The 26868-nt window shown below is 44.1% G+C and overlaps 1 protein-coding gene across 4 annotated transcripts in view; it reads right to left on the reverse strand.

Annotated features, from left to right (window-relative positions):
• The window catches only part of GRIA1 (glutamate ionotropic receptor AMPA type subunit 1), a 302961-nt gene that overhangs the window by 100367 nt on the left and 175726 nt on the right, over nucleotides 1–26868 (reverse strand). For 3 of the 4 annotated variants that reach the window (XM_049647949.1, XM_049647945.1, XM_049647946.1), the window contains 3 exons: nucleotides 15088–15249; nucleotides 12384–12551; nucleotides 4115–4219 (listed from right to left, as the gene is read on the reverse strand). In XM_049647949.1, the coding sequence (XP_049503906.1) occupies nucleotides 4115–4219; nucleotides 12384–12551; nucleotides 15088–15249 (435 nt within the window). The remainder of the gene's footprint in view (nucleotides 1–4114; nucleotides 4220–12383; nucleotides 12552–15087; nucleotides 15250–26868) is intronic. The other variant, XM_049647948.1, reaches the window with a different exon arrangement.

Genomic DNA, 26868 nt, shown 5'->3' on the forward strand with positions numbered 1-26868 from the left:
CCGTTGCATTTAATTCTGACAGTGACCCTGTGCGGTACAGGATATTATCCCCCTTTTGGAGATGATGTAACTGAGGTCCAGGGAGGCTAAGTAACTTGTTCTAGGTCATGTGCCTACTGAAGAACAAAGCAGGGACTTAAATCCTGGCCTGTCTGCCTCCAAAGCCCAAGCTCATAACCATTCTGCCTGTGTTTCTCACCAAACCACCTAGAGCACTGGGAGCCTCTCCACTAGGGAAGCTGGCTTTTTAAATGTGCAGACTCCCGAGACTCATCTCTGTTCTCTTAAAGCAGAATGTCCAGCTTTGGGGAACCCAGGAATCTCTATTTTTAACAAGGCCTCCAGGTAATTCTTCTACTTGCTCAAGTGTGAGAACTGCCAATCTTGCTATGATGTGTCCTCTCCTGAGGAGAGCTCTTGATGTCGTGCAAATTTGGAGGAGACAAGGAGGCTTCCCACAGTCTCTGGTGAGGTTTAAGGTCAACATGAAGGACTGAGACCCGTGTTCCTGGGGGTAGTGATTGGGGAAGTTCCCACTGATGGGCGTTTCGTCCATTGAGGAGGGTCCCTAACCCCACCTGCCCTGAGGGAGTCAAAGCCCAGCCCAGAGAGGGACAACTTGACTGGAGGCATAAGCTTCACAGGGATGCTATCACATGCATCCGCGTCCATGGTGTCAGTGCTGAGAGGAACTGAGGTTTGCACAGCCCAGCACCTCTCACTCATTTTAAAGACCCAGAGAAGTTAAAGCCACCCTGCTGGGTGATGACCAGGCTGGGGTAGAAGCCTCTGCCTTCTCTTCATCCTTATCTCATTACCACTATGTCCCCAATATACCTAGCCTGCTGCTAATGGGCAGGGAAGAATCTGGCTTTATTTTCAACCACCCCACTACACTGCAGGGAAAAGAACTAGATAAACACCCATGTTTTAATTTTGACAAACACGCAACTGCCCATAGGTAGTATGCATGTGCCAATTTCGTCCACAGGAGATAGTATTTTTCCGCCCTGAGGGCAGTAGGCCATTCTGAGGATTCTGAGCAAGAGCCCAGGTCCATGGTCAACAATGTTCTGTGTAGGAGCAACCTTCTTGCCTGCCCAAGTCCTTACCCAAAAGAACTGCTTTTATGTTTTCATGTACCATGCAGGGGTGACACTGCCCCTTCTTCTCTGCATCTGAAAGGAAGAAGAGCTGGGGAGGAGGTCACGTAACTGGTGTCCCTTCTAAGGGCAGCAAAATACTCCTCACTCCTCACTCCTCCGCAGTCATTGGAAATGTTCCAGTTGTGTTCTGGAGCCATTCAGCTGTGGCAGCTGCTGCAGCAAGATGAGTGTGGCCTGGAGAGTCATGGGGCCCGTTTCATTATAACTCACTGTGGGACCTTAGGCGGCCTACCGGGCTGGCCTGCCTCAGTTTATCCATCTAGGAAAGGGGAGCTGTATATCGTGAAGGCTGATATTCTTCACAACCACACTAAAGAAAAAAAAATACTTTGAAAAAGATAAATAAGTCATCTCAGGGCTTGTAGACTTTAGTCACATAACAGCTCCTGACATTTGCCATACCTGTTAGTAACCACTCACTGAACAATGATCAGGTGCCAAGGCATACATGATATGTCTCCATTTTATAGATGTGGAGATTGAGGATTGTAAGAGTTAAGTCACCTAGCAGATGTCTTTTCCAGCACGGGAGTTTGTAGAACAGGGGATAACAGAAATGAACTCAGACTATTTTTGGATGGGCATCCCTTGCAGTAAATTTTGTCCCCAAGGACAACGCCCTTGTGCAATCACCATGCCAAAGGTTTGCTGAAAAGTGGTTATGCTCCTAGTGGCTACGCTCAGAACCAGATAGAGAGCCCTGTTTGGCAACTGCTGAAAGTTAACACAGGTAGTGGGCATACTGTAGCCGATTCCTGAAGTGTGCCCAGTAGAAGGTGGGAAATGGGTTCTGGGTCCTCAAAGTGTTCACAATTTAGGAAGAAGTATGGGATGTATGTGAATGCACTGCAACAGGAGACAGTGTGCTGGTGTCCTGGTGACGTCACATGTGCTGTGGGAACACAAAAAGACAAGAGAAGGCTTCTATTGGGTGAGGAAGGAGTGATGATAGAGAAGTCATTGAAACTTGGCCTTTGTGGCAGGCAGAGTAATGGCCCCTCTGAAGATGTCCATACCCTTTCCCCAGAACCTGTAACCTGTCACCTTACATAGCAGAAGGGACACTGCAGATGGGATTAAGGTTACAGACCTTGAGATGGGGAGATTATCTTGGATTATTGGTGTGGGTCTAAACCAATTATGTGAGTTCTTAAAAGCAGAGTATCTTTCTTGACTGTGGTCAGAGAGAAGATGTGAGGTTGGGTCAGATGTGATGTTGCTGGGTTTGAGGATGAGGAAGGGGAATATGAACTGAGAAACATGGGTGGCCTCAAGAAGAAAGTAGAAAAGACCAAGAAATAGATTCTCCAGAAGGCACACAGGCCTGCCGGTATCTTGATTTTAGCCCAGTGAGACTCAAGCAAGAATTCTGACCTATGATAAATTTGTGTTGTTTTAAGCCACTGTTGGAAGTAATTTGTCACGGCAGCAATAAAAAACAAACAAAACAAAACAAAACAAAAAAAACAATACAGCCTTGGGAAATGGGATGTGGTGAGACAGACTATGATATACAGGGTGGGGTTCCAGACAGGGGAGCAAAGGATATAGGTTTATGGGAGGTGGGGACAGAAAGGATAAGCAGAGCTGTTACGTAGAACTTTCTGTGACGATGGAAATGGTATACATCGGTGCTGTCTAGTATGGCAGTCACTAAACCACATTGATTCTTGAGCACTTACCACATTGCTAGTGCAACTGAGGGACTGGCTTTTAAATTTTGTTAAGTTAAAAATTAAATTTAAATAGCTATGCATGGCTAGTAGCAACTGTATTTGACATCGTGGGCATAGAGAGCATGAAGTTTGAGACATTAAGATCTAACTTTCAATGTCTCAGGCCCAGCCCTTAGAATTTCTGCACACATTAGGTCATTTAATCCCCTAAGTGAGCCTAGGAGGTTGGCATTATTTATGGCGATCCCCATTTACTAGATGAGAGAACTAAGGCACAAAGAACCTGAATGACTCATCCAGAATCACAGACTGATAAGTGGTGATGCCAGGAATGACCTCCAGGATTCCAGAGCCAATCCTCTGACCCATGTCACTCTACTAATATTCTACCATAATATGCAATGCCTCTTACCACTACATCATGCCATCATAAGAAAGAAAGAATATGATGGAGGCCATGGACAGGATAATAGAGGCTGCCACGAGGCATAAACAGGAGAGGCCAGGGAAGGCATCCCTAGGGCATGACATTTACTCTGAGTGCTTAAGGAATTGAGGAGGAATTGGCCAAGAAAAGGAAGGGAAGGGGGTAGAGAGTCCCAGGTAGAGGGAACAGGTATGAAAACTCCAAGGTGAGGGAGAACGTGATCTATTCAAGCAAGTGAAAGTTGATCAGAATGGCTGGCATCAAGAGAGAAAGAAAGCGAGTTTCTAAGGTCAACAGTGGAGAGATTGGCAGAGACCAGACAACACAAGTTCTGGTAAAATTGTGAATGCTTTCCAAGGATTTGAATGTTATTCTAAAAGTTAATATGCATATATACTATATATTATATATGCAAACACATACACATATTTTTCACTCCTTCTGTATGGAAAATGGAGTGGATATGACCAAATGTGGATCAGGAGAAAATGGTTAATGTCATCAGTAACCACATTCCTGAGTTCTTCAGAATCCCTCAGGAACAGCAGTAGCATTTATATACCTCTATTACTTTATATTTTCAAAGTACTTTCCCATCCTTTCGATCTTCACTAGTACCCTGCGACAAAGGTAGAGATTTTTATCTCCATTTTGCAGATGGGTGAATTAATTCTCAGAGAAAGGAACTGACTTGCCCAAAGTCCCAGCTGGTTAGTGGCAGAGCTGAGTCTAGAATCCTTGTTGCCTGAGTCTCTTCAAAGAGATCCAGTCCAGGAAAGATGGGCTCACAAGGCTCTCCGCTCTGGCCCTCTCCTCTCTGGAATGGAAGCAAAGGTGGCCTTTACCTTTCGGATGCCATCATGCTTCATTTCAATCACATGGAGGGTGTAGTTGGTCCGGCGTCCCTTCTCATTAAATTGAACATTTCCTGTCAAGCCTTCAAACCGCACCTGGAAAGCAAAGCCAAGTAGTAAACCATGAACTCAGAAGTTCCACTTGTGCTTGTTTGCTTTTTCTGCTAAAGTGAAAGTCCAGAACCCGAGAAGCTTACATGAGATGAGGTCTCGGAGTCACGTGATGACTAAGATACTCCTTGCCCACAGCAGACACGGCTATGGGCAGTTCTCTTTCCTACCAAACTGAGATTCATACTGAAAACCTTTTTCATCCATTGCCTTAGGCAAACAGTAATAAGGGATCAAAGTAGATTCTGATAAGAAATCTCTGTGCCATCCTGATCGAACACCTCCCATCGTGACCACCTCCAGGGGCAGTGCCTGCCTCTCAGACACACGCCTTTAGTAAAGAAACAGGAGACCTGCAAAGGAAAGGGGGCCAGTGCACCATTCCTGGTGAGTCAGGAGAAGAAGCTGGCCTTATGAAGCCTTGAGCCATGCTTGAATATGGTTCCTTGGTTCCCTTGTGAGGCCGGGAAATAAAATATGTGGGAATCTGAAGACCTGACATTGGAAGGCCTGAATTTGACCCTGGGAAACCAACTGACCTTGGAAGATTCACCTCTCTCAGCCTCCGGTTTCCAAAATTCCTGCCCTGTCTGCTTTAAAGGACACAGCAAATGTCAAAGTGCCATGAAAACTTGAAAGCACCTGAGGAGAGCCCTTCATGTTAAGACCAGAGTAGGCAGGGCTTGAAACAAGTCTCAGCTGGTTAAAGGAAAATTTGTATTCAACCACAAATATGCTTCGTGGGATTTCTTTTCCACAAATGAGTCAGATCAAACTTTCATGGCCTCAAAACTTTAATCACAGAAAAGCTCAAGTGGTCAACATGTGGGATTCAAGACCTTTAGGGCCAAGTCTGCTGCTCTGGAGGTGACCAATAAATCTCACCCAAGTCTACTCTCCAAGTAAGGATGAGTCTAGCTGTATGTCATCTGCTCAGGTGTAAGAAGCCACATTCTCTAATGGTGACCCACCATGGGTTCTCACATCAGTCTGGCCTAAGGCCAGTGAGGTGAGTCTCTACCTATAACCAATATGAACGTGGCCCTGTAACCCACCGTTTATTTCTCCCCTTCAAATAGCTTAAAAGGAAGACTTATAGGGCTTTATCTTTTTCTGACAGTGACCAGCTTCTATGCCCTCAGAAGGTATAAGAATAGTTGGGATGTGTGTATTTGAGAGAAGGGGTGGGGGAGTGGAAAGAGAGAGGGAGGGAGGAAGAGAAGGAGAGAGGGAGAGAAAGAAAAAGGGGGGCTGACTGCTCTGAGGATGACCCTCTCGTCACCTTCTGGTTTGAAGTCTCACTGGGGAGGCCATGACAGGCCCAGAGTGCTGGACAAATTATACAACAAGCTTTTTACTCTCTCAGCTGAAATATGGAGAAATCCTCAACTCTGGAGAAGTCTAGGCTGGCTTTGCTTTTCAGAGAGAACACAAAGCACAGATCTTCCTAGAAAGAATAAGAAGGGAGCTATTCCAATCAATTAGCAACTGCACCTTCTCACCTTGGTCATCTCGTGATCATCTCTGGCTTTCCCATTCATTTGGGTTTGAGAGAGGTATGCTAAGTATGGGTTTAAGTAACTCATCTGGAAAAACAGACTGGGGCACATGTGCAGATGAATGGGTGGGTGAGTGACTTTCCCAAACAGAAGGAAGTATGTCATTAATGATCCAAATGGGCATCTATACTTTGGCCCCGGTCTCAAGTCTCAGTCCAATTACCAATATGGTGTTTTAGTATCAATTGTGTAATATTTCTATGACTCAGTTTGCTCGTTTGTTTAACAGGACCAGTTAGGGGTTAATTATGTCATAAGGTTGTTTTAAGGATTAAATGAGATAGTTTATGACCAATGCTTGCTGCATGGTGAGTATTCGGCAAAGGCCAGCTGTTGTTGTTACCAATGGTGTAGATAATAACTACCACCATTTGACAATGTTTTATGTTTACAAAGTACTTTCATGCATATTCATCTCCACATACAGGAACCCCTGAAGGTACGCATTTAGGGATGATCGGCACTTACATGGGAGAAACCAGAACTGTGGAAGGTAAACTGATTTGCTCAAGACTTAAGACTTTTCAGTGTCAAAGGCAGGCCTAAAATCCAGAGCTTTTGATATTCTAGTATATTCACTGATGATACCAAGTAGCCTCTCAAAACAGGCGACAATGCTATCATGTTAGTCTCTGAGTAAACACAGAAATGCACACAGTAGTATGTTCTGCGTGCCTACTGCTGTCACCCGCTGCTACCGCTGGGCATTTCCCTGGCCATGCTCTGTTAACTCCTAATGAGGCGGCCATGAACAGGTCACCGAGCCTATCTGTTTCTGAGTTTCCTCCTCAAAGAACTGAAGTGTTTAGCATATTGCCTGGGACAAATGTAAAATGCATATTATTTAAATGATGATGATGAGGAGGAGGAGGAGGAGGAGGATGGCTACTACTATTGTAGGGTAGTAGGGTGGGTAAGGTATGGAAAAATAAGATGATTTCAACATTGAAGCCTTGAGTCTGGTTAGTTGTTAGAGCAGGGGACTCTTTCACCAGAGATGAAGGTGTTGCCACTGGCATTTGTACAAGCCTTTCTCAGTTTCCAAAAAAATCATCATTAGCAAAGTCCTAGGCCCTCTACCTGAAGGCCCCTTGCACTGCCACAGTGTTTTCACAGGAAGGTATTCACTTGATGTTCACAGGAACCCAGCAGGGAGCAGTAACAGCAGTTATTTTGCCTATTTTACAGATAGGATTATTGAGACTCAGAGCTTACGGCACTTGGGTTCAGAATTCACAGTAAGTCATGAGAGGTCTGGGGCGGCTGTAGGCTCTTACAGAAGCCAAGACTTACACACACTGAGATAAATCAAAGCATGGGAAAGCAGACATCTCTGAACGACCCTTCCATTATGGCAGAGCAAAGAGAGGTCAAGAGAATGGTTTAGCCCCAGAGCATTCACATGGACAGTCTGGACTCACAGTCAGAAGCAGCTTCTCAGAAACACCCACTTTGGGCAAATCTAGAAACTGGTCTCTTTTTCATCAGGGCTGAACTTCTTAGCCCTCATCACCACCGCACCCCGCCCCCCCCCCCCCCCCCCCCCGGCCCTATCTAGGGAGACTGGGGTCAAAAACTGAGTCCCCCCTTGGTTCCTGCTCCCTGGAACTCCCGTCGCCATCCTGGCGTCTGCCAGCTCCCTCTGTGAGAAACAAAGAATTAGCCGTGGCTTCCTGTAAGTGGTACTGGGTGCCAGCTCAGAGTCTGTCGCTCATGAGAGGCTGAAGCACAATTTTTCTTTCCTGCCTTCTGCTGGGAGAGTGCTACGTAGTGTTTGCACTATTTGAGGCATCAATACTGCAGACTTCCCCACCCCTATTCCTGAGGGCAGCAGCAGAGATGCTCTGGACCCAGGGCCTCTGTAACTTCTTTGTGGCTGCTTTCAAGTGGACCCATCCTCTTGGCACCCCACTTGAGTGCTCACTGGGTGTGGGAAATCAGGGCCTGTGGTCTAGGTCCCAGTGGATCACATCCTGGTTATTCCGGCCAGGGCAAGTCACAGGACCCCTCTGAGCTCCCACTTTCTTATCTGCACAATGGGAAGAACAACTTGGCTTTAATCATCTCATTCAGTTGCCCTGATGTTCAAAGAAGCTTCTACATTCTTCTTCTTTTTTTGAATTTTTTCATTTTTAAAAATTTGAGCCTTGTAACAAGCCAATGAGGCAGGCAGTGCTAAGAGGATTATGTACATTCAGGAGATGAGGAACTCATGCCAGGAAAGTTGAGTAGTTAGTCTAAGATCCCCAAGCTAGAGCTTGGTGGAGCCACGGTGAAAACCCACCTCTTCTCTTTCTAACTCTCTAACAGCCAAACATGATGCCCACAAGTCCTTGATTGTACCTTGACTCTGGTTCCTGCTGGATATCATACACTTACATCCTCCAAAGTCCAATTCACTCTTTATTCAAATTTATCCTTCCCTTAAGGCTTTCATGACCATCCATCTCAGCTGGCTTGAGACAGTTCCAGTCTACAACTCCTGCTCTGGAATAATTGATAATAGCTTTCTCTTTCACTCATAAGTGTTCCAGTTTGGATGATAAATTATAGGATCACCTTATTTAATGCCCAGACCCATCTTATAAGAAACCTTGTCAATACCCAGATTCCTCAGTCATGGCGTTCTCCTGTGACTGTCCATAGGACTGAGAGCTTTGCTATGCTATTTAGCCCTTAATCCACACCTTTAGAGCTAGGATTTCTCAGGAGCTTGCCTTCCATTTAAAAGTGGGTCTTGAGTCCTGAAAGGCAGGAACTGTCTCTTACACTGCTATTGCCTGTGCCACCCCAGATCTCACCTAGCAAAATGCTGGGACTTCCTTCACTCTGATAGGCTTGAGCATTGACTGACAGATGGCAAACACAAAGACCGAGATATCTGATCATCATTTAGGGCAAGTATTCTTCACCTGAAGTCTTGGGATTGGCTTCCAGGAGTAATATGGTCCTCGGACTCCTGGTCCTACAAAAATATATGTATGTACATGTGTGCATGTTTCTGGGAAAGAGAGTCCAGAGCTTTTAAAAATAATATCCTCAGTGGGCTTGTGACCTCCAAATGCTAAGAGCCTGACTTGGGGAGCTGGATCTTCTCTGTCAGCCAGAAGCAGACTTATGGGTCTGCTTCCTAATGCCTACTCCTTCCTGGAGCACGGAGGGCTTCCAGGATGTGGGCTCATTACTATTCTGAATGGCTCCTGGATGTCAGGCAGGCAGGTGGCTGATTATCTTCACTCTGTTGCTGGGGAAATTACAGCAGGGTAAAGGGGGATGGGGGTGCATAGATATTACCCAAGGCCAAGTGCTATTGCTGGCTGGGCCACAGCCCTTGTGTCTCCCTGCTAGGCTGGACCTCTGAGACTTCAGGGCAGTTACATACACAAAGTGAGCTAGCAAGCAGATGTGGGTTGGTGTCCAGTTTCACCACTAACCAGCTATATAATTTGGGGAAATTTTTAAAAATATCTCTGAAGCTCATTTTCTCCATTTATAAAGCATAAATTAATAAAACTAGCTACCTCAGAGTATTATATTGAGGATTCAATGAGTGAAACATGTAAAGTATGTTCAGAACCTCATATACATAAGAAGCCCTTAACACATCAGAGCTGGCATTACCATTATTTTTATCAGCACCATGCTCTAACCAGATGGGCTAACTGGCCACTACCATTATTTTTACAATAATGGGCTTATTCCTTCAGGCCTCACTCGCATGTATCCCATTTCTAACACAAGCTGAACTGCATAGGCCTCTTCCCAATGTGTGACCTGAAGGCCAGTGATTAGGGAAGCAAAGACCTGAGCCCTCAACCACAGGTTCCAGGAACTGAGTATCAGCAGAATTTACCCAGCGTATTGTGGGCACACAGTTGCTCACTAGTGGCGTGACTATTTCAAGAGATGGGTCTAGAAGGTGAAATGCCTGGACAGTGGCCATGACCGTGTGTGGAAGGCCCTGCGGCTCAATGTGTACAAGCAAAGGGCCGAGAGGCCAAGGGACAGGCCTGAAGCAGGAGGAGGAGGCAGGATGGGAGTCTCCTCCAGCCTCTGCTGCTAAGCTGCTGTGTGACCCTGGATGAGTCACTGCTACTCTGGTCAGCTGCCTCCTCTATGAAGTAATGGAAATGGAAGTCTGTAATCTTATCTAAAGTCTCATTCAGCAATAAATTATTGCGATTCTGGATTCTTAGCAAAGATTTAAAAAGGAATCTGTTTGAACAGCTGATCTTGGGATCAGAATGTTGGAGTTTTGTGTTTGGGGCTAGTTCTCCCCCACCCACCCCATCCCCCAACAGAGGCTGAAGAGTTTCTTAAGGGTTAGGTCTTGCCTTCTCTTATCTCCATTGCTTGGCCCCAGGCCAGAGTGCCCACAGGTTCTCAGGGAGCAGCTGACTGGCTGCCAGAGAAGCAGATACAAGTTTTGACTCAAAGACAATATAAAAGAGGTCATATTCTTTTGACTAAGGCAATTGCCCCCTCCCAAACCCCACTGAAGGCAGAAGCAAAGGATAAGTATACATTTTAACCGGAAAGACACGGATTAGACCATAAGAGAGAAAAAGAAGCTTAGAATGTCTAGAGACAGTTGAAACTTGGGAGTGGTCTCTCCAACTTCCTCATTGTCAAGGACAAGGAAAGGGAAGTGCGTAGGAAATACGAATGGGTATTTCAAGGTCACTCAGAGAGCCAGGGGCCCAACTGGACTTGGACCCCAGCTCTCCTGCCTCCTGGTTCAGAACCCTTCTTGCTACCTGCACTGCTTTCTGGGCTTCATCACTGCCATGGTGATGTCAGAATATCCTCATGACAGGGACGACATTAAGATGGGAGAGGCAGAGGAGCTGGGAGGGTTGTGAACCTGAGGGCAAGTCCTGGGGACCTTCTGAAACCAGTCTCACATTGCAAACAGAATCTGTCTCGCCTGTGGAGCCTGGAAGAGCATTTTAAATAAGTCAGAAGGCGGGTGCTGCATCTTTGGCCATCATTCGGAAGCTGCCTGATGTCCACTGCTGCTGCTTGGTGAAGGGGCTGCCCTCCACAGAGATGGGGAGAAAGCAGAAGGGGCTACGGGTGGACCCCTTAGCATGTTCCTCCTGTCATCACAGGGCTGCAGCTTACCCTCATTCCCAAGAATGGAGCTACACATTCTCTTCCATGTAAAGGCACTTCATCCAAGCTGAGGAACAGCTGGTGATGTTCCTTTCTCGGCTCTTTCCCCAGGTTGTTAAAATTGCTAGAGCTGTGCACGTGTGGTTGGAAAACGAATGGGGACGGTTGTGCATTTTGCTCTACATTCCTCCCTCATTCAGAAACGCTCTCCTCCTCTCCTGGGAGCCCAAATTCACTTTCTGTTGAAGGTAGTCTCAAAAGTAAAACCACTCTTGGGGCACCCTGGGTGGCTTAGTCAGTTAAGTGTCCAACGCTTGGTTTTGGCTCAGGTCATGATCTCATGGTTTGTGAGATCGAGCCCCTCACTGGGCTCCACGCTGATAATGTGGAGTCTGTTGGGGAGTCTCTCTCTCTTTCTCTCTCTCTGCCTCTCCCTCACTTGTGTGCTCTTTCTCTCTCTCTCCCTGTCTCAAAAAAAAAAAAAAAAAAGTAAAACCTGTCTTATCCAGGCAACTCCATTCGATTGGGCAGAGGGTAGGTCATGAGTAGCATCAGCACTGAAATATTTTGCTGTTGCTGGTTTGCCACTGTGCCTGAAACTTGGACATTCCTTTCAGTTGGCACTGCCCTCTTTGCCCACTCCCCTCTAGAAACACAGCCTCTCTATTAGGAGGCATCAGATGGTACAGCCTATCCATCAGAAGCTCAAGAATCACAGCCTGGACTTGAGGTGTTTCTAGAGACTTCTAGAGGCTTCAAGAGATTTCTAGTTGCTCTGAGGGTGATCAAGCTGAGGGCAAGCTCCCAGAAGCTTCTAAACCAAGACTGTTCAATACACAGCCCACAGGTACCACTGTTTCATCCTGCTTGCACAGCAGACATACCACTGATGGAATATTTATGCTCTTCCCTGTGGAATCTAGATTCAGCCTAAGAATCCTTTGCATAGCCAATTGATGAGAATGGGCATGGCCATTTTCTATTCCTGTTCTTTAACTGTTCTTCAGTGCAAACAAAATTGATGATTGTAATGCTGAGAAGCAAGAAAATGGGATTAGAAAGTACCGAGAAGCATTGTCAGGATCCCCTCGTGAAATGTGCGTGGAGAGCATAGGTAACGAAGACATACAGAAAACTAGGGCAGGTGGGGAAAGTCTCCAAGAGACGGCTCAAACGGTTCTGTTTCATCCCTACGTATTTCAAGTCCTCTTTCCAACTACAGCATAATCCCTAAGCAGAAAATACAGCTTTTACACTATCAGGAGTTCCATACAATTTTTTGTTTAAAAAAAAAAAAACACATTCTACATGAGCTTCCACGTATGCCAAGAGCCACAAACACAATGCAGTCGTTGTCCAAACCTCAGGCATGCTCCACCCTTTCTTTTAAATGGCTGCATCCCACCTGAAATTGATGCCGAAATCCCCTAGGGGGCTCCCATAAGAAGGGGCAGCCACAGCTGGGCCGGCCTCACCTGCTGCAGAGCTCTTTGGATGTCGATCCCCTGGCCCCAGGGCACAGCTGGGTTAGCCAGGCAGTCCCCAGCATTCCCCCGGCGGGATATATCGATTCTCTGCCTCCGCAGGCTCTGAAAAGCCTCAGCCATCACCTTCACCCCGTCGTAGGTGAGCGCAGAGGTGTACTGGTGGGAAGAATGGAGATAGTTAGGTGTCAGAAAGAGCTGGCAGGGAGGCAGGTGGGAGTTCTGTCTGGGAACGTGCTTCCTGGTGATGAGAATGCTTTCAGTGGGGGCTACGGGAGTGGGGGCAGGCAGGGGTGACCCAGGAAGAGCCTGTGCCTGGGATGCGGGCTGCCGCTCCACATCACTAGCCAACGTTGCCCTCCTGAACTGTGAGTTCCCTTGCCAGTTGTGACTTTCAAAGGGAAGCTGGAATTCTAGACTTTTGTGTGCAGTCTTGCAATGTTAAAATGTTGGTTCAACTGGAAAAAGAAGGGAAAGATTAAATGCATCACATCTATAGCTCTGATACAGCCCATAGAAAATTTGGTTTTCTCTGTTACAGTCACCAGTTGGGAGCCAAGAGGAACTATTTACTCCACTATCCCCTGTGGCAGCAAAAGAAAAAAAAAATCCAAGAAGGGTAAGCTCTTAATTATTTCCACATGTGCCTCAAAGTGGCAGGTTTACATTCTGTATCCTTTCCCCTTGTGCTTGCTTATTCATGATAGCTCTCTTTTTCCCTTTAAAAAGGGGCTTAGATATTGATAAAACAAAGCAGGATAACGATCCAGGACAATATTTTCTGGCTTTGGAACTCATGCCTGTCTTGTTCATTAATTTGTCCTCAATGCCTAGCTTGTTCTGTGGTATATTTTAAGTTCACAATAGAGAGTTGTAGAATGAATGTGTATTTTTCCAGTTTTTAACTTTGATTCTCTCATTTAAAAAAAAAAAATATATATATATATATATATATATATATATTACATTTGATTATTTTCATTTATTTATTTTTAATGTTTTTTTTTCCCATTTATTTTTGACAAAGAGACAGCATGAGCAGGGGAGGGGCAGAGAGAGAGAGAGGGAGACGCAGAATCTGAAGCAGGCTCCAGGCTCTGAGCTGTCAGCACATGAGCCCAACACAGGGCTCAAACTTGTGCACCGCGAGATCATGACCTGAGCTGAAGTCAGAGCTTAACCGACTGAGCCACCCAGGTGCCCCTACATTTGATTATTTTTATAATCTCCAGTCTTTTTCAAGTTGGGTGGGGTATTCACATATTAACTGGTATGTGCTTTGTTCATTGCTTTAAAGCACAAGTGATTTTGTTTGCTTCAGCTCATATTGAAAGGAGTCTTCATTTTTTAAAGTTTTTATTTAAATTCCAGTTAACATAGAGTGTAATATTAGTCTAAGGTGTACAATACAGTGATTCAACACTTCCATACAGTACCCAGTGCTCATCATGACAAGGGCACTCCTTAATCCCCGTCACCTATTTCCCCCACCCCTACCCACCTCCCGTCTGGTAACCATCAGTTCTCTACAGTTAAGAATCTTCTTGTTGGTTTCTCTTTCTCTCTCTTTTTTTCCCCCTTTGCTCATTGTCTTATTTCTTAAGTTCCACATATGAGTGAAATCGTATGGGAAGTAAGTCTTCATGTTTGAGCTGCTAAATCAGTTTCAGTAAGAGCAGGATGAGAAGCATCTCAGCTAAATGACTTGCCATTTGCAAAAAGAAATTGACCGAGTGGCAAGAGAAAGTTGTCAAAGATTCACTGTTTGCTCCAGAGAAACAAATTTGGCCTCAGAATCCTCAACACAAGTGTTCCACACGGACACTGCCAAAATATTGAGTCTGACAGGGGAAAGAAAAATTACCTGCTGTCTTTATTCACAACCACTATCAAATAGCAAATAGATTTTGGCTGTAGGATTTAGAGCTTCATGCCTGGGACATGAGAAGGAGACGGTCTGCATAACTGGGAGCTGATGTTCTGAGGCAGAGATGTTCTGGATATTGTTTATTAGATTTCCTTATTTTTTAGCTGGGTACGTGGCTGACCAGATAAAGGGCTAGCTTCCTGCACAATTCAAGAAGCTTCCATTCACAAAGAAATGAGTGAAAACCACATACCCCCTGGAGCTGTGCCACATAGTGGCCCTGCCCAGAATAGAGACACCATTTTTCAGCTTCTCTGTAGCAGGTTGGGGCTAGGTTTCTAAGATGTGGTTAGTAGCATGTGAGTGGGTGATTTGTGTGACTTCTGAAAGGGTTTAAAAAAAAAAAAAGCAATTGTGCTTTTTATTTTCCTTTTTGCTATCCTGCTGGTTAGAGTATTGAGTTAATGGTTGGAGCTTCAGCAGCCATTTTGGGCTATAAGGTAGCAGCCATATGCTGAAGGTAGCAGAACAAGAAGACAGAAGAAGCTTGAGTGTTTGACAATAGCAGGGCTGTTATATAAGCCCTGGATTGCTGACTTCTGAATTTTGTTTATATGAGAGAAAAACAAAACATTTATCTTGTTTAAACCATTGGTCATTCTGTATTGTCAAACCTTTGCAGCACATCCTCATTCTTAATGTATATATTTTCCTTAGCTTATTCTTCTTAGAAAGTCTTTCCTTTCCTAAAGGTTAATAGTGCCCAGAAATCTGGGGCACACAAAGGGACCAGGTTGGTACTTTGCTGCCTGCTGCCCATTCTCTCACCTTAGGTCTCTTCCAGTCCACCCGGGTGTGGTCGCGAGCATCGCTGTTCTTCCACTGCTGCATGATTTTGGCTGGGATGGTGTCTGTGTAGTTAACCAACTGGAAACCTGTTACATTTGCTCCACTCTCCTTGAATTTGTTTAAGTCAATGTCCATGAAACCCTGTGCAGGGAGGAGGGGAAAGAAATCAGAACGTGATGCCTAGATAAGTCAATTTAATCATGTTATAGGATCACAGGTTTTCCATCCTGCTCCATAAGATGAAACCGGCTGAATGGAGAGACCTTGGTGCCTCCTCCCCTTCCGAAGGTTATCACTGAGTTTGTGCCTGGTTAGCACAGCTAAGGGCACTTGCTCAGAAGCCAGCCATGCCTGGGCTGAAGTGCTGGCTCTGCTATTCAGAGCCATTAGTTCAACTGACTCGGACTAAGTTGCTTGACGTTTTCTTGTCTGAATAACGAAGGTTAGAAGTTAGGGAGAAAAAGCCATGTGGTGATGCACGTCAAGTGTGTGGGGCAGACTGAATGATCAATAAGTCATGGTGGGATTGTTATGATGCTACAAATACGGAACAAGATAGAAACATAAGGAGGCAACTGTCTCCTCTACCACCTGCATTCCTCAACCCTTTTGAGAGAAGAAGAATCTGACGTCCATCAGGAGCAAACTCCTGTGGGCTCCCCAAGGTCACTAGCAAGTCTGCAGAAGGGGCTGGATTCTGATCTGGATTCTGACCATCCCTCACTCTGTGCCCTTTCCTGTACCACAGACTAACATCCACAAAGGATCCTTTACCAGGAATAAATCTTTCCTCCCGATTTGGTGAAGTTCATTCAAGTTCAGGAGGCCTTCACCTTAAAAAGGAAGCCTTGTATTTGTATAATACATTCCATAGAGCACAGTGCTTTCATATCTATGGCCTTGCTTCACTTTATGACTTAATCAGGTAGAAATTAGGTGTCTATTTGCCACTTTAAGAAACTGAGACAAAGGAGGAGAATTGATCACAAAGTCATCAGGTGCATCAGTGGCAGAGCGTGGACAAGGACTAAGGTCTCTTGAGGGGCTTAACTCACTCATCTTTCAACAAACATTTTTGAGAACCTCTAGGGCACTATTCCAACAGTGAATAAAATACGTTCTCTTATGAAGCTTATATTCTAGTGAGAAAGACCATAAACAAACAAGTAAACGTGTAGCATGATATATACAATAAACTCATATGATACCGTCCACATCTCTCTTTTTTAAATTCTTTTTTTAATGTTTATTTTTGAGAGAGAGACAGAGTGAGAGTGGGGGAGGGGCAGAGAGAGGAGACAGAATCTGAAGCAGGCTCCAGGCTCTGAGCTGTCCGCACAGAGCCTGACGGGGGGCTTGAACTCACAAACCGTGAGATCATGGCCTGAGCTGAAGTTGGAGCTTAACTGACTTAGCCACCCAGGCACCCTGATACTGTCCATGTCTCTTAATTTCTCATTGACTTGATTTAGTTTCTTATTGATTTACTTATTGATTTAAAGTTTATTTATTTTTGAGAGAGCATGAGCAGAGGAGGGGCAGCAAGAGAGGGAGAGAGAGGATCCCAAGCAGGATCCTCATGCTTTCAGCTCAGAGCCTGATGTGGGGCTCGATCTCATGAATCATGAGATCATGACCTGAGCCAAAATCAACAGTCAGACTCTTGGGGCGCCTGGGTGGCTCAGTCGGTTAAGCGTCTGACTTCGGCTCAGGTCATGGTCTCATGGTTCGTGGGTTCGAGCCCCGCATCAGGCCTGTGCTGACAGCTCAGAACCTGAAGCCTGCTTCAGATTCTGTGTACCCCCCTCTCTCTGCCCCACTCTTGCTTGTGCTCTGTCTCTGTCTTTCAAAAATGAATAAACATCTAAAAAAATTTAAAATAAATTTTAAAAAGACTCTTAAATGACTGAGCCACCCAGATGCCCCAGTCTAGTTCCTTATTTAAAACCTCTGGACATAAACAACTTCATTACTCAAAGATACTCCCCCTCCTTTCAAGTGCCTCTCAAGTTCTAATGTTTATTATCTGTATTTTATAAATAACCCAAGATCAGTTCCACTCAGAGCCTTTGTCCTAGGTATTCTCTGCCTCAAAGTGTGCTTTCTCTGGCTGGCTCCTTTCCATCTTTAGGATCTTAGTCACCATGCAGTGTCTTCAGAGAGGTCTTTCCTGGCCCCTTATCTAAAATTTTTTTTAACGTTTATTTATTATTGAGAGACAGAGAGACACAGAGCATGAGCAGGGGAGGGGAAGAGAGAGGGGGAGACACAGAATCCGAAGCAGGGCCCAGGTTCTGAGCTGTCAGCACAGAGCCTGACGCGGGGCTCAATCTCACAAACTTCAAGATCACGATCTGAGCCAAAGTTGGTTGCCTAACCAACTGAGCCACTCAGGCACCCCTCCTGGCCCCTTATCTAAAGATCCAATTCCTGCTCTGTGGTAGACACTGTCAGAAGTACCCTGCTCAATTCCACTCCCCCTTAATATACTGATATTTGACTTTCTATACTAACTGCAAATATCTATTACTTCACCCCTGTGCAGGTTAAGCCAGATGTGTTGGGGAATAAACACACCGAGAGTAGCACTGAACCAATGAAAGATGGAGAGTTAGTTGGTAAGTACTCCAGGATCCTGTCCCCTTTGTGGGGGGTGGGGGGGGATGTAATCCTGAGGTACATTCTACACCAATGTCTAGAGGTCCCTTAAGGGATTGTGTACTTTTATTGGCTGCTATCCTGTGCCTACCTGCCTTTTCAGATTCCCTAATTGGCACCCAAATAAACCACTTATAATTGAATCTTTGTCTTAAGTCCTGCTTCTAGAAGAAACCAATAAATCACTCTACCACCCAGTCCCGTCATTTCCTTCTCAGTGCCCTGTTGAGTTACCTCAGGAGTGTTTATAACTATCTGAGACCATCTCTTTTGTTCCTGTGGTCCCTTGTCTTCCTCCTCCCATTGGAATATCACCTCCATGAGCACAGGGAACTTTTCTGTTTTTTTCATTGATGTGTCCTAGAGCCTAGCATCTAGAGCAATGCCTGGTACACAGTAGGTGCTTAGTACATATTTGCTGTGTGAATGAATAAAACCCAGAGACGTGCTCAAGCAAGAATGCTAATTAGACAGGAGAAATATGATAAGCTGGCCGAAAATGCCAGTGGATGGTTTTAATTGGTTGAAAAGAGCAGCTCAGGTTGACTTTTCCCATAGCCACAGTTGATAGACTTCCACAGAGGCCTACTGATTTGCACAATGTTTCTAGCAAGTTGTTAGTACAGATGGAATCAGAATATGTTTTTGAAGACATTATACCACCTAAGAGAAATCCCACACTGGTTAAAAGCTAATGCACAGTTGAGAAATTTCTCTTAATTTTTAGAGAACTTTAAAAAGAACATCTTGTTCATAAACTAACCATCAAGAGACTGAAATGGAAATTATCTCCCGCAGTCCTATTCTGTCACTTGAAAATCTGTAACCAGCCCCCAGGCATTTTATACTCACTGCCCTCATCTTGAACATAATGGGGGCCACAGGAAATGGCAGAGTTTATTCAAACATAAATGTCACTCAATTTCATCACCACAATTTCTGACTGCAAGGTTACCTACTAGAGCCAAACCTCGGTTACGTCTAATCAAACTGATGGGATCCTCTAACGGAACTCTTTGTGCTCCCCTGGGAAGGAATGCACAAAGGATCATAAAACAAATTCCTATCTGTGACGTTAGGTAAAAACAACTAAGGGAATAACTTGTGGTCAATGCACATTCATCTAATAGCTAGCATTTTCCCTCTGTAAGATCTCATGCTGGAATGGTAATATGGAATCCCTACATTGTCCTTCATCACGGAGAAATAAGTCTCTTATAGGGACTAGGTTTGATTTCTCTATAATGCAAGTAAATAGACTCTGCCAGTATAGATGGCAGAGTGTTTGTTGTTTTTTTTTTTTTAAGTTTACTTATTTGGAGAGAGAGAGAGTGAGATGGGGGAAAGGAAGAGTGAGAAAGACTGAGAGAGAATCCCAAGCAGGCTCCTCGTTATCAGTGCAGAGCCTGATGTGGAGCTCAAACTCACAAACCATGAGATCATGACCTGGGCCAAAGTTGGACACTTAATGGACTGAGCCACCCAGGTGCCCCTACATAAGTGTTCTTGACTGAGAAGGGGAAATAAACATGTTAACTGTCTGCCCACCAGTTAACTGCAAAGTTCAACTCACTCTTTCTATTCCCTGGAGCATGCTCATTAAACAAGGTTTAATTAATCATTTTCTAATTTTCCTTGTCATTTTATTAAAATAAAAAAGACCATGGAGGAGTAACATCTGATATTTAGAATATTTTTCTTTATCTGCTTTATCTGTGCTACTAATTATACAACATATGTAAGGATGCAACATTGCTAATGATATTTTATTAAAGATTTAAACTATGAAGTTTAATTATTACTATTCTGAGCCATTTTTTCCTATTTTAGAACATTCCCCCAAGTACTGAGTCTATTGATGTGTACACTGTGACTCAGGGATAAAAATGAAATAAATTTACAAGATGCTTCCAGTTATATGGTATGAGAACCCAGGTATCCTGAACCCAGACTCCTTCCGCTGTCCGCGCTGAGCTGTATCAGCTGCTGCTCTTTATAGAGTGACTCTGTTTCTCATCTAAAATACGGCTTTGTGACCAGTGAGCTCTTGGAGCCGTTATGTTACTTTGCTCCTGTGTGCCATATCTGCACTTCTCTGGCCCTTCACACTGTCCCACATGTGACTGACGAAAGAGTAACATGAGACGGATGCTCTGCCTACTATCTTGGTTCAAGTGCAGATCACCTGGCTGATGTACTACAGGCTGTTGGGAGAGAGGTCTTTAACTTGAGGGATGCATCAGAATATCTTAGAGAGCTCTTGCAAAATAGTCATTCCTAAGAGTTGTCATTCAGTGGCCCTGGTAAGCAATGGACACCTGCATTTTTATAAAGCTCTAATGCTGGCAGATTAAAAATCAAGAAGACTGCCAAATGATAGCACAACCAACAAACACTGAGGCCTGGATGTAGGGATTCGTAGGAGATGGTTCATCATCATCTTTCTAATGGAGACTCAGGGCTGGAATTAAAACTGATCAAGCAAGAGAAAGAGACCTAGACCTAGTATGTAGAAATGTAGAGGAAACCGTCAGAATCACTGAACACAGAAAAGGTTTAAGATAGTTATTTTTAAGAAGTTTGAAAAAAAAAAAAAAGTTTGAGATTGGAGAAAGCAAGCATTTGCTTTTTATTTTATACCCTGCTGTAATATATGTATGTGTGTGTGTGTGTGTGTGTGTATACACATATATATGTATATATGTGTGTATATACATATATATAAAATAAACCTGTCTATATATATGTATATATATGTGTATATACATATATATAAAATAAACCTGTCTATATATATATATATATATATATTTTTTTACTATGTGAATGTGGTTCCTATTTATCCTATTAAAAATATAGCTCTTCAGATAGTTCTGATGTGCCTTGATGCTTAGAAGTCCTCTGTTAGTCCCTGGAAAGTGGGGAGGGGGTGGCAGTGGCAGAACAGGGAAGATAAATTGTTGCATTTATTGAATCTTTGTTATGATGTGTGAAGGGAGCCCTGCTTAATTTGTTATCTCCTGGTCTGGAAAAATAATGCTGGCCCTATTAAATGCTCTACTGAAACACAGCTTCAGAAGCATTGCTCATAAGAATAATAAAAATAGCAATAATGGCCAAAGTTCCATTTCATTTGAATTATATAACTTCATCTCAACAACGTTCTGAGAATGATAAGATTACTGTCATTTGAAAATGAAAAATGAAATAATTAGTCAACGGGCACCCCTAGATTTATTTTAAACATTTCCCAAGTTCTTATCCTGAGCCAGGCATTCTGTTAAATGCTTTATATAGATAATTTTATTTTATCCCTCAAACAACCCTGAGAGGTGAACATGCACAGGAGGCACCAGATGCTTATTTGCATAAATGAGTTGAGTGAGTATCCATCCCAATTTATGTTGAAGAGCTGTGGTTCAGAGACTTCTAGAAACTCCCCTGAGATCACACAGCAAGCAACAATTCAATCCATGGTCCACCCATAAAATCTGTCTTCTTTATCAGTACGTTGCATTTTCTTGCTGGTGAAGGAACACATGAGCTTGGCTTTAGGATGGTGTTTAGAGAATATCCCAAAGAGGGGCAAAGGACCTCAGACAGTGTGGATGACACAGTGAATAGCCCTGAATAAGTGACTGACCCTGCCAAAGACAGGCCTTCCAGGACAGCTTTCTATCTTAAAGGAATATCTGTGGGAGAACACTCTAGTTTTCTCTCCTTGACACCAACCTCTGAAGGTTGGTTAGATGTTTCCCAAGCCTCTGATTTACCTAAAGTCTATTAGTGCCCACCTACCCTACATCCAGACCAGGGGTCGGCAAATATTTTCTGTAAAGGGCCAGATTGTGAATATTTTTGTCTTTGCAGGCCATATGGTTTCTGCTGTAATTATTCAACTGTGCCATTATAGCATGAAAGCAGCCATAGACAATAGTAAATGAATGAGCATGGCTGTGTCCCAACAAAATGTATTTATGGACACTGTAATTTGAATTTCATATAATTTTCACAAGTCATGAAATATCATTCTTTTCATTTTTTTCCAATAATTTAAAAATGTAAAAACCATTCTTAGCTCATGAGCCAAAAAAAAAAAAAAAAAAAAAAAATGAGGGGACAGCTGGATCTGACCCATAGACCACAGTTTCCTGATGCCTGAAGCAAAGATGTCAGAGATGAGACTTAACGTCATTGTACAGATGGGGAAAGTGAGGTGGGGGGGGCGGGGGCATGAGTGGCCTAAGGCTGTATGGTTGGCTAGGGGATTAGCTGGGGTTGGGATCTGACTCCTTTTAATGTCACTGTAGGAGCAATACAATAATGACCAGCTGTTCGAATAGACTGGGAGTAAAAGTGCTCAATTAACTAAGGTAGTTAACTCAGGCATTCCTTCTATCTTATGTCAATTATAATTTTCAAAGGATTAGAAGGAAAAGGCATTTCAAATAATTATGATATCCTAAAGAGATGTTTAACACTATAACTACATTGGATATGCTTTCATGTAGCTGTGAAGATTTAGAAAATGGTTTAAGGATCATGAAGAGGCTCTGGGCTATCATTATGACTATTAATTATCACGTGTGGCTGGAAACAAAAGAACCGATTATGCGGCTTACTGGTTATTTAACCTCTCTGAGGCTCAGTTCTCTGGTCTTCAAAATGTAGCTATAATGGCACCTACAGCGTGGAATTGTTGTAAGATTTAAAAGAATACATTGAAGCACTTAGAACTGTGTCTGGCACATAGTAAGTGCTTAATGAACGTTAGCTGTTATCATCACCACATTCACCATCATCATTATCACAGCCTCAAAAGAAGTTAGGTGTTGTTAGAACTGCTTCAAAACCAGGCAGTGGGCCAGGCAAGACTCCTGAGAGAACAGGAGGCAGGTGTATGGGACCGCTGCTGGCGGAGGATCAAAAGCGGTATCTTCAAAGCCAGATTTCCTTTTTCTCTGGGATTCTTTCAAGGGGTCATGTCAAGCTGTTCGGCCTTCATCATCCAGCTTGTGTGGACGCCACACCCGTCAGAAAGAAGAGGGGGCATCCAGCGTTGTTAAAGGGGCCAGCAAGAAGGTTTATTAAACAAGCCTCGACACCAGGAAGAGGGCTGCCTCGTCACACCCCCCTTGAGATCTAGAAGAGGTAACATGGGAATAAATCGAAGAACTTTTAGTTTATACTTAGAAGGGCACAAGTTGAACATGCCAAGTTTCCCCCACTTGTCAGATAGATTCTTAGATGACAGCTCCAGAGAGAGGATAGTTACAGGCAAGTGCAGTTTGAAAAGTCTTCTTACATTAGAAATGCCTGAAAAGTGGGGATAATCAACCTGAGAAATAATGGAAAACTGAGAGGGTAAGTGGAGGATGTACTGAAATCCCAGAAGGGCTGTCACGGGGACGAGGTGGGGGATTTGTTCTCTGAGACTCTGGAAAGCAAGCCGGCACCTACGAGTAGGCAGAAGTCGGGGCAGGCAGACTTCGGCTAAGATACAATGACAACTGCCATAGTGTCTAGGATGTATCCAGCCTACCACGTAGGGGGCAGCGTGCTAAGGGCTTTATTTGTATTATCTCATTTAATCCTCACAACAACCTTGTGAAGCAAGTACTATTATCATTCCCATCTTGCAAGTCAGGAAACAGGCTTAAATGAACGGAGTAGTATCTGCCCAATATAGCACAGCTAGTGAGGGGCGGAGACCACAGTCACAGCAAGTGACAAGACTCGAGTTTGTTTTCCAAGCACTGTACATTCGGCCTCCTAACCACTAGTACTGTCACTCTGACTCATTCACCTCCTGTCCTGCAAGGAAGCACCTAGAATCTTTACACTAGGAAGGAATTAGCAGGTTTCCAGGAGACCAAGACATGTGCCTCCAGCTCCTTTAATATGCACTGCTATTTGGAATGTGAACCACGTCTCTTTGTTTCTCTCTGAGGCCTGTCCTGTCTCTCTGTCTGAGACTGCGGTCTTCCTTCTGACCTGCACTAAGAGACTGTGGGGCTCCCAGGAGGCAGGGGCCTTGGTCCTTACTCTATTCGCAGCAAGCACCTGGAGCATGAGGACTGCCTAATTCACACTGAGGAATCCAGGAAGAGAGAGCAAATATCTTTGTTCACCATTTTCATGATTCTTATATGAATCTCAGCTTTTGTCCTTTGGACCAAAGAGGGCTTTTCATGGACTTTTTCCATGTAGTATACATATGTATTCTGAACTAGGTCATAAATAAGAATTGTCAGGAAGACAGTTTTAGGGACAACAACAGAAATTCTGTCTTTGAACCTCAGGAGTTGCTTGCCCTTGGGCAATGGTCTCAACCTCTCCCAGCAGTAGTTTATTGATCTGCAGTAGAAGGGCATTGTCTAGACCCATGGTCATTCAAATTGTGTTCCCAGGTTGCAGGCCTCTTGGCCTGGGGGGGGGGGGTGGTGGAAGGCAGAAGAATGGGGTCCTAGATCTCCACCTTCCCTCTACCACTAAAGCAGCTCTGTTTTTTATCTGTTTTACATGCTGGGGTTCTTCCCAAGATTTCATTTGAAAATAGAGCTTTTAACTAAAAAGTTTGGAAACTTCTGAGCCAGTTGATTTCTCCTAAGGGAGTAAGTTGATTTTTCTCTTAAGGGCTCTTCCAGCTTTGATCTATAATTCTGTGATCACATAGGTGTGTGCACATGAATATGGATATATGTGAAGTCATAGAATATTCCTGAGCTGAGGACTCAGTTGTGTCCTCAAATCACCATGTCTCTGCATAAGGCCGTCACATTTTCCTATTTCAGTCACTTTAACGAACCAAAACTTTAATGTGTCTTCACTGTACATAATCCCTGGTAACATGCACGCATATCTGCTTCCTGCGATGTCAATAAGACATTGTGCTGTGTTCAAATCAGCTAAAATACGGGGCGCCTGGGTGGCTCAGTCAGTTAAGCCTCCGACTTCAGCTCAGGTCACGATCTCATGGTCCGTGAGTTCGAGCCCCGCATCGGGCTCTGGGCTGATGGCTCAGAGCCTGGAGCCTGCTTCCGATTCTGTGTCTCCCTCTCTCTCTGACCCTCCCCCGTTCATGCTCTGTCTCTCTCTGTCTCAAAAATAAATAAACGTTAAAAAAAAAAATTAAAAAAAAAAAAACAAAAAAACCAAATCAGCTAAAATACTGTCTATATTGGAAAAAAAAATAAACCCACTAGTGTTAACTGACCCAAGTGCATTTGAAATCAGGGAGGCAGGTACCCGTACGTTCGGATATCTGCCAATGCACAAATAGACCTATTTCCCAGGCAGGTGTCCATTGTTGACAAAGCATTGTCAAAGTCAAGGCCTCACAGACCAACTTCTCTCAGTCCAGGGGTTTAGGATAAAATGCTGCCACTTTGTGGCAGAAGGTCAGGGGCCCTCAGGCTGGGCTGCTGATGTATGGGTGAAGCCGTGTATCCTCAGACCTGGTAATGGTTAGAATGCCAGAACATCCCGTTATGTTACCTGTGTTCTAGCTGGCTGCAATCAGAGGTGACAGCTGGCCAGGGCCACTTCAGAACAAGGGCCAAAGGTCCATACAAAATTCAGCTTAGTGTGAGGCCCGGAATTCTTGGCGGGCTTTAAACCAACATCTTCCTTTTATATTGATCACAGCCTTTCTGTCCAGGGACGATTAGGCAAAGACTGCAGAAATCCCACTTTTTGACAAAATGCCATCTTAAGCACTTATGAGGTCTCAATACAGTAGGTATCTATTGAATTCTTGGTGAAAAATGAATGAAAGGCCAAACATATGAGAAATTTGAAATCTACTGGGAATGGGGAAAGGAATATTCTAGTTGCTCATTCATGTTCTCCTTCATCTGTTAGTACTTGATACTGAAAAGCACATACTGGACAAAGGGGTGCAGCAGAAAATCACAGGTGTGATCCTTGCTTTCAGATTACTTAAGGTTTCATAAGAAAGGCCAATATTACCCAAGTAATTGTAGAGCAAAATATATGAACCAAAACCTGAGCTTGGAGCTCAGGGAAGGCTTCTCAGTGGAAGCAATGAAGCCTGAAAGAGGAGGCTTTGGTTGGGTGAAAAGTGCAGGGAATAACCCTCTAAGGAGAAGATATGCATATTCCGAGGTTCAGATTCAGAGCCACAAAGGGCAGTGAATCAAAGGGAACATATGTCACACATCAGCCTGGATTGGAATCTCAGTTCTTTTATCTCCTAGCTTTGCGACTTCAGGCAAGCTATTTCACCTTTCTGTGCCTCGGGATCCTTCACTGCAAAAATATGGATCATTACAATATCTATGTCATATGACTGTGGTGAGGATAAACTACATTAACATATGTTAAATTCTTAGAATGATGCCTGGCACATAGTAAGTACTCACCTAGCCCCCTAGCTCATGGGGTTCCATGTTCCTTCCATTATATTCTCTGCTTTTCTGTCTTAAAAAGAGGTACAAGTAAGAAGTAAGGATTGAACCCTTCTAGTTACACATTACCCCAACCTCCTGCCATAATTGGTTTTGAGACATCTGTCCCTTCTGCTTCTAGGCTAGTGGGGGCATGCTCTGAAAGAGCAGTTGCCAACACTGCCTTGCATATCTGGAATAGTCTGTTAACTCAGCATGGAAAGGGCTGTTTCAAATCAGCCAAGGTGTTTGTAAGAGCAAAGGCTGCAAACACTGAGTGCTTGAGATTAATGAAGCAGTGTCCCCCTTATGCTGAAGGGAGCCCATGTGGCTTGGGAATTTTGTTTTCATATCTCTGGACAGCAGAGAGAGGCAGGGAAGTTAGCACCATAATTTACACACCTGCAAAGGTCCTCTTGGCAATTATTCCTTTTGAAAACACTGTATCAAATCTTCAACAAATTGAGACCCTCAAAAACAAAGATATTTTGCAAGTGATAATGGATCAGTGGCAGAGTTGGTATGAGACCCCAGGCTTCTGCTACACTCACGGTTCTAAAACTTGACACAAAGTAGCTCAGGTTCTAAAACTTGACACAAAGTGGCTCATTTTATCGTTATCTTGTGAGGTATGTATTCATATTCTCACCTACAGATGAGGAAACTGAGGTACAGAGAGGTGAAGGGATCAAGA

This window comes from Panthera uncia, assembly GCF_023721935.1.
Source record: "Panthera uncia isolate 11264 chromosome A1 unlocalized genomic scaffold, Puncia_PCG_1.0 HiC_scaffold_17, whole genome shotgun sequence".
NCBI lineage: Eukaryota > Metazoa > Chordata > Mammalia > Carnivora > Felidae > Panthera > Panthera uncia.